The sequence below is a fragment of the Lycorma delicatula genome, chromosome 9 (assembly GCF_047948215.1).
Source record: "Lycorma delicatula isolate Av1 chromosome 9, ASM4794821v1, whole genome shotgun sequence".
NCBI classification, from domain to species: domain Eukaryota; kingdom Metazoa; phylum Arthropoda; class Insecta; order Hemiptera; family Fulgoridae; genus Lycorma; species Lycorma delicatula.
The window spans coordinates 24,377,323-24,385,474 of record NC_134463.1 but is presented as its reverse complement, the minus strand read 5'-3'; the positions used below and the strand labels follow the sequence as shown (position 1 = coordinate 24,385,474).

Sequence of the window (8,152 nt, the reverse complement as noted above, 5' to 3'; positions counted from 1 at the left end):
CCACCAGTGACAACCTACTTATTTTTCTACTGAAAATTATAAAATCACGAACTAATATAAAGAACTTACCTGCTTTTAGAAAAGTAAATGAAATGAAATAAATGTATATATATATATATATATGTATTAAATAGTTTATAGACGATACTTAAGTAATTTATTTAAATGCGGAGATAGTTTTTAAAGTGGGGTAAACTTTATGATTTTCCGATTGTAAATTAAATGTTGACTTGTTTTGAAACGACTACTTAATTCTTTAGATTCAAATATTTTATGTAGATAAATTATAAACATTTTTAAATGTGCATTTCAACAAATCTAAATATAATATTATAAACTAACTATGCGTTGACCTTGCATCTTTTGGTACGTAAGAAATATTTTGGTACTTTTAAGTGATTTTCTTCGTTCAGAAATATTGTATCTAGAATTTTAGGTTAGGTTTTTAAATCGTTCAAAACACGATGGGTTTTGCAATTTTCGTTGCACGATATTTCATTAACTGTTTTGAAACGTTTAAATTACTATTATAGTTAACTGTTTGTATTTTACTATTAACAGTTATCATTGTGAAAATTGATATTTTGCTATATGGCACAATGCGAAAGTGGTGCTCATTGCATAACATTGGCATCGTCACTACTTTTTTTAACTAATGAATTTTGATGTAAGCTGTTAATATGTTATAGAAATGTATTTAAATAGTAACTTTTCCATTTATTTATAGGAATGATTAAGGAAATGAATGTAGTAAATAAATATTTTATTCAACTCATAAATAATAATAAATGATCGTCATACTAGGAATGGGGCATTGAATAAAGTAACTTATCCCAGAATTTATCTAGATTGAACAAGGTAAACAGTAAAACCTTATCAGTGCAACATCAGAAAATACATATAAACAAAATTTTGTTAAAAGGCCCTTATTAATGTTTTAAAATCTTACATTCCTGAAAGAATAGTAATGAAGTGAAGGAACTGAGTAAAATAATTTTTGTTGAAATATTTAGTGGAAAAAAGAAGAGACTGTAGAAGTTATTTATGGAAGTCATTTGAGCACATATTTATTTGTACACATTAATAAAGATGCAGAAAAGCAAATTCTTTTTTTATTAATTAATATATTTTTAGTTATGTTTTCCCAGTGTAAATGTTGCAATCTGTTCAACTAGTAAATAAGCAATCTCCAATGACTGAATGAGATGAGGATGATATGTATGACATGTAAATGGGGTAGTCTTGTACAGACTCAGACCAACCATTCCTTAGATGTGTAGTTAATTGAGCCCCAACCACTATAATACACCAGTATCCACAGTCTGGTATTCAAAGCAATCAGTAGAGAAATATTTGTTTTTTAGTTTTGTGCTGAGTTGCGTGGAAATAATTCTGTTGTCTGGTTTGGTAGAAGTAGTTTTTCTTTTAATAAGCTACATCTTTACTTTAAAAAATTGTATTTTTTCTATTTCTAAAAGAAGTAAAATTTTGGAATTTTATAAGTTTTTTGCTTGAATTGTTTTTTTAAAAAATAAATTAAAAATATCTTAGCTGAATGTTTAATTTTAATTATTTATTGAACATTATTTCTTACAATTAAAGTACAAAATAATATTGATTCTGAGTGATTATTTAAGTTGAGATTTGATGATAAAATATTATCTATAAAGTGTTTCATTATTGATGACCATTATTTTGTATGTATAAGTGATAATGTCATAACTGCTAGTTAAAACATTATCATAATTTGTTCAAAAATAAAAGATCATTTAAAATGTTAGTGATCGGGTAAACATTAGCCAGTCTCTGTAATGCGGGTATTCATTGGCTGAATTTTTGTAAGCCCAGCATGTCCCTGCTGCATTGGCACACAGAACATGCCCAATGACATGTGCATTCAAATTTATTTTTAATATCCTGGAAAAAACCAACTCATATTTAGACAACTCAAAACACAGCCATTAAATTGTGAAACTACAGTACCCAGCTTTAATAAAAAATCAAATTTAGGGCTATTATGGTTACAGATTTTAAACCTAAATGATAATAAGAAGTTATTAAAATTATTTTTTATGACAGGTTATATATCAGTATTAAAAAAAATTGATAGGCTGATATTTATTTTAGAAAAGCATTTGATATTATCTATAATAAAATGTTTATTATTTGAAAGATGAAATGAAGCAGGTATTAACCTGCTTAATTTCATCTTTAAATAATAAGCAGGTTTAAAAAAATATTTATTAAATAATAAACACCTATGCTACATTATTACTGTCACAATACTACAAATTTTGATACATTTTAATCTCATTAAAGGAAACATATGATCCCATTGTTTAATCATCTGTAAATTCTGTTTATCCTTCTTTACAAAAAATGAAGAAGAAACCAAATATGAACATTAAAAATAATTAAGTGAAATTCTTATAGACAGAAGATATACAATTTCATATGAATTCTGTATCTTGCGCTACTTGTAACAAATAGTTGTACTTGTTTAATATATTTATGTATGCTGTGAATTTTTTTTTAAATTTATGTATGTTTGATTTTTAAGTATAACTTAAATTTATACAGACATTAAATCAAATATTAAAAATGACTTATTGAGTTAATTTTGACATGATTTTATGGCTTTTTTAATCCGCTGATCATCATACATCTGATTTCCCAGCAAGATTAGTTGATCCTTACCTTCAAAATATTTTCATTGTAATCTAATGTTTATATGTTGTCAAGGCAGTACAATTTATTCTAGAATAAAATATTAATATTTTGTATTTCATTTATCAGTATTCATACTAAAATTTGTTAGTACATTAAGAATATATCTGTTTATTTAATTTGAAGCAGTACTTTAAAAAAATAAATTTATACATATATATATATATATATATATATTATATAGACATAGTATTTAAAATTAAATGAGAGCTGTACCCAAACTAGACAATGAAAGTTTTATGCTAAAAATTCTTTAAAAGGCATTAATCAGCAGTGCCATTTTGATTTAAATTTCAAAAAAAAAAGTCATGCTTATTATGATATAAAACTTTTCGTTCTTGATATATTTATTGCAGAAATTATGCTGAATTTTTATTTAATTAAATTCAAGTTATACATGTGGTCACAATATGATCTAAGCAGATTATATAAGTGTGAAGTGGTGTGGGTTGTAAGATGCCTACATAAATAAATATCTAGTGGCAAGAAATCCCAGAGTCCTTAGACCACAGAAAATACATGGTCATCAAAAAATTCATGTTACTCCACGGTCAAATTGGCAGTGTGGCATAATGGTGTTATAGTAAGAACCATCTTACCAAAATTTTCATTTCAATTTAAAGCAAAGGTATGCAATTTGTAATTTTTGAAGCACTTTCTGCAATTAATATTTTTAAACTAAATATATATTTTTTAAACTCTCCCTCATATACATATATTGTATATATATATATATATACATACACACACACATATATATATATATATATATATGTGTCATATCTTATTCATTCTTTGTCAAATGTTATATAAGAGTATCACATTAGTCATTGGAGACAAATTTTTTAATGACCCATCTACATCATCCATCAGTAGACCTAAGTATGAATTGTGCTGTAAAAAAAATTCTCAACTATATTCTCCTTCAAGTTTAGCATTCTTATATCAATATTTCCTCATTTTCTTATCAGATTTTTTTTAGAATAATTTCTAATACCATTCAAGCTATCAAACAAAATTTCACAATTCTAATTGTTCATAAGATGTAAACAACATACCTGCATGTTAAAAAAATGTTCAAACCATTTTTAATTAGTTAAAAAAATTAAAAAAGTTTTTTTTTCAAATTTAAAAAGAAGTTATAAGGCACTAGAAGATATCAAGAAATTGTCTATTTTTACCAGTGGCTGTACTGTGTACCAATAATCAGTAGAGTAAAAAGATTAAAATAAAAAGGTTTAATTTAAAAAAGAAAAATACAATCTTCCTATAACAAATAACTTGGTTTATAAAAAAAAGGTTTACTTATATTGATTCTAAAAATTAAAACAAAACTTTACTGATTACAGAAATATTTCATAATTTATATTTATAATTGAGAATAGTGTGTGAACTTTTGATTATTTTTTTTTTATAGGAAGTGGATTTGGAGCTGCATCTACCAGAACACCTTTTGGACAGACTAGTACATTTGGCAAACCAGCAAATTCATTCACAGCTCCAGCATTTGGTTCAACTGGTTCTTCTTTATTTGGTCAGACGACCCAACCTCAGACAAGTAGTATTTGGAAATACAGCTCCTGCACCTGCTTTTGGACAGCCACAGACTATGCAACCATCATTTGGTATGATTTAATATGTGTAATAATAATTTCCATCAAAAAACGTAAAAGAACATAAATAAAACTAGGAAAGAATTGGATTAGTTAGTTTGTATAAAGGAAAATTTTATTATTACATAATACAAAGTCTATTAATTATAGTCTTTACTTTCATACAAAGAAAAACAAATTTGTTGTTCTTTATTAAAGTTACTGTAATTATAATTGTGAACTAATCTTTTTTACATAATTACTCAAAAGATCTCTTCTGTATTGCAAAGCCATTTGCTTAGATTCCTTCAGAATTTTGATAATTATTAAGTACTTTAACCAAGATCCTTGGTTCACAGATCTACTTTTATAAAAAAATTATTATACATCTTATTATACTAAAAATGTACAGGTGACAATCCATAAAAGAAATTAAAGTAGCCTGGTTTCCTGCAAGAAAATGACTGAATCTGTTTTGTGCTTTCCTTAAAGCATATACATGTATTATGTCCTCATATAATACAATACTGCAATTTGGAGTGAATCAAGAAGAGAAAAGTGCATGTTTGCACATGATCAACTTTCTGAGATTATATTTTAATTGTGAGCTCATTGTATTTGTCTCTCCTTCCATGATTGTTTTTCATAGACTGATTTTTATAAGATTTCAGATTTTCCAAGATTCTATATAAACATTTTATCATTTCTCTTCAATTATGAAATATAAACTTTGAAATTGAAAATCTACTAAAATGGAAGTGAGCATGATATTTAAACATTTTCATTCTTTTATGCCATTTTTTTTAAATCCTGTTTTTGGTTTTCCCATATTGCTTCTGCATCCTTCAGTATTCTCAAAGCAAAATCATGTAACAATTTTGCTCTTATAATTGGAGAAGAGTAAGCTGATGTATAATTTTATAATTTAGACTATCTAGGAAAGATGACTAATATTGTCAAATTATCATTTTAACTTTCTCCATATGAGCTTCTTTCCATTTCTTCTCCATTGAAGATGAGCAAGTAGTCAATGAAGATGATTTGGTCATAAGCATCCAGAAAGAGTGACCATCAGCTTTCCTGTTGATAGAATGGTTTTCTCCTTTTTTTGGAGCAAGTATCCTTGACTGTAACCCACTGTTTTGTTATATTTAGTTTCAGATTGTAGCGATGTATCAGTTTCAACTGTTATTCAACTAACTGTATTTATCGAGCTTTTTGGATTTAGTCTCCTGTATAGGTTTGCTATTCAGAAAATATTTATCATCAATCTCAATACTTTGTTGAGTGAAGTAGGCAAAAATAGATGTATGAGTGTATCTCACTGAAACTTTGAGTGTGCTCCTAATGTGGAAAACTAAAAATGGCATCAACAATGTACTGTTAGCACCTTTCCCAACTTTGGACAGTCTTATAAAACATACCTAGCATGAGTAACAATTTTGAGACACAAAATTGTTACTTTCACAACAATTTACTGTGTAGTATGACACCCCACACATAATTGTCATTAGATAAAGTAGGATCTCATACAACAGAAGTGTATATTTTTTTTAAATCCATTTAAATAAAACTAGTTACTCGCTAAAAATATGTTAAGCTGATTAATCAAATCACAATAATTTAACTAATTTACATGTTTATTATATACTCTAAAAAATAAAATAATTGACTAGAAAAAATGCTACACTGCTATGATAGTATTCATGGTTTTAAGGCACAATAAGAATTTAGAAAAACACATTTGAAAAGTGGATTGATTGCACTCACTGGTAAGTTGATTTTCTTAATCAACACTTACCATGTGATTCTTTTTCTATCTTCATTATTAAAATGCATATTTTTAGCTGCATATCCAGCAACTGGAACTACTAGCTTGTTTGGCAATCAACAAAATGCAGCTGGCACTGGTACTAGTGGTTTCCCTGGCCAGACTGGTACCACTAGTGTTTTTGGACAACCACAAGCTCAAGTATCAAATGCACAAACTTCATCCCTTTTTGGACAGACAACTGCCACACCAAGCACTGGTTTATTTGGCTCATCTTCTGGTAATTCATAGTATTTTGAGCTTAATTTTTTACAAATAAGCTGGTTTCTGGTTGCTTATGGAAAATAAGTTACTGCAGCTGCTACTGAAACATTGTCAACAGATGCTTCTATTTTAAATAAAATATGTTTATTATATTTTATTCGAAAGATTCAGTATATTTCAAACTGTTTTTTAACAGAATCAAAAAGATTTTAAAAAACCTTTTTGATTGCTCACCAGAGGAAACTGTTTTAAAACAACTCTCACAGTTTGTAAAATGCATGGGTTTAATATCATCAACTAGTATTGATAATTTTATAAATATTCCTACAGCATTATTGCCGTATAATTATAACTTCTTTTTATAATAAATATAATGTTTTGTAATGAAAAATGAATTATAAACATGTTTGTGTACTACCTACCTAAACATGTTTAAACCTACCTTTATAGGTTATTGAAATAACTTAGTGGAAATATGGATGAAATAATTAAGATATGATGTATGAAGGAAGATTGTAATTGCACACTGATAGCACAATTTTTGTAATTGCACACTGATAGGTAGGCCTAGTATGTTGAAACAAATGGAACAAACTGGTGATAAGCTTTAGAAATACGGTTTTTGTAATACCTCACTACCATTGTTAGTTATCAAGGTACTGCAACTAGAGTAAATACATGTATATCTTTGAATACATACCTCTTCTCTGGTTGTTAACAATGAAAATTAGAGATGTTAAGGAATAATCTTAATAAGTTCTGCTTTAACTTGCAAAATTTTTACAGAAATGATTTAAATGCTTGCTGAAGCATATGCAGTGTCTTTGTATGGTTTAATTGCTTCTGTCAACAGAAGGAAATAGCAAATAAATTCATGGTACAATTTGTGAAGATTGTCATTATTTGAGAAATTTCTTAGTAAATTAGATATCTGCCTAGAATCCTGTTGAATCTTTTGTTGATCAACAATGTTGAATACATTAGCTTTAATAAAGAACCGTGCGACAGTCCTGTTATGACCGAAAAGGTTATGAAAAATTAGCCGTGGTCAGGGGGCTGTGCCTCCTAGACCCTCAACACATTCGTATCCTCATGTTTGTGAGTATAGGTATTTTACTGAAATATTTTAAGATTTTTTTAGCTACTACTCCACTTATCAATCTGCAACTTATGGAACCAAAAGTGCATCTCTATAGACATTTTTAAGGAGAACATTCTTCAATTTTTTAAAAATCTGTACTCAATAGAGTTTGAGCAATAAATTTTTATGGTTTAAAGCCTTAATATTGGGTGTGCAAAGGTCGTAAAAACGTCAAAAATTCGTAAAAATTGAGATTTATCATTGTTCTGAATCTCATTTTTATGTTTCATTTAAGTATACCTATGTATACTTAAATGTTTTGTTTTTTGTATACCTATGGGGTCCTTAATTTTGTGTTTCAAAGAAATCAACTCATTTTATATATATTGCACTGCTGAAATTTTACATTTCAATAAATGTAACTCACTTTATAATCATCAATTTATATATGTATATCGAAGGTAGTTCCTAACAATTTTGTTACTGCTAGTTCCAATTATTGGGATATCCATTTAACATTGCTCTAATATATTAGAAATATATTAGATTATATTATTATAAAGAATTATAGCTAGTTGCCTTTGAACCTGATTATTCTAATGTTGCTGTATTGTAGCTTATTCTGTGAACATTTTTTTTTATTGGTACAAATGAATCATTTGAGTGAAAGGATTTTTTTAAATTATTTTAATCGATTAAAAAAATTATTTCATATTA

The 8,152-nt window shown here is 27.3% G+C and overlaps 1 protein-coding gene across 4 annotated transcripts in view; it reads left to right on the top strand.

Annotated features, from left to right (window-relative positions):
* The first annotated feature begins 479 nt into the window (after positions 1-479).
* The window catches only part of LOC142329945 (uncharacterized), a 39,887-nt gene continuing 32,214 nt past the window's right edge, over positions 480-8,152 (top strand). For all 4 annotated transcript variants that reach the window (XR_012757634.1, XR_012757633.1, XR_012757632.1 and 1 more), the window contains exons 1-2: positions 480-667; positions 4,145-4,352. Coding sequence is in view for 1 of the 4 variants with exons in the window: in XM_075374919.1 (XP_075231034.1) it covers positions 656-667; positions 4,145-4,352 (220 nt within the window). In the remaining 3 variants the exon portion in view is untranslated. The remainder of the gene's footprint in view (positions 668-4,144; positions 4,353-8,152) is intronic.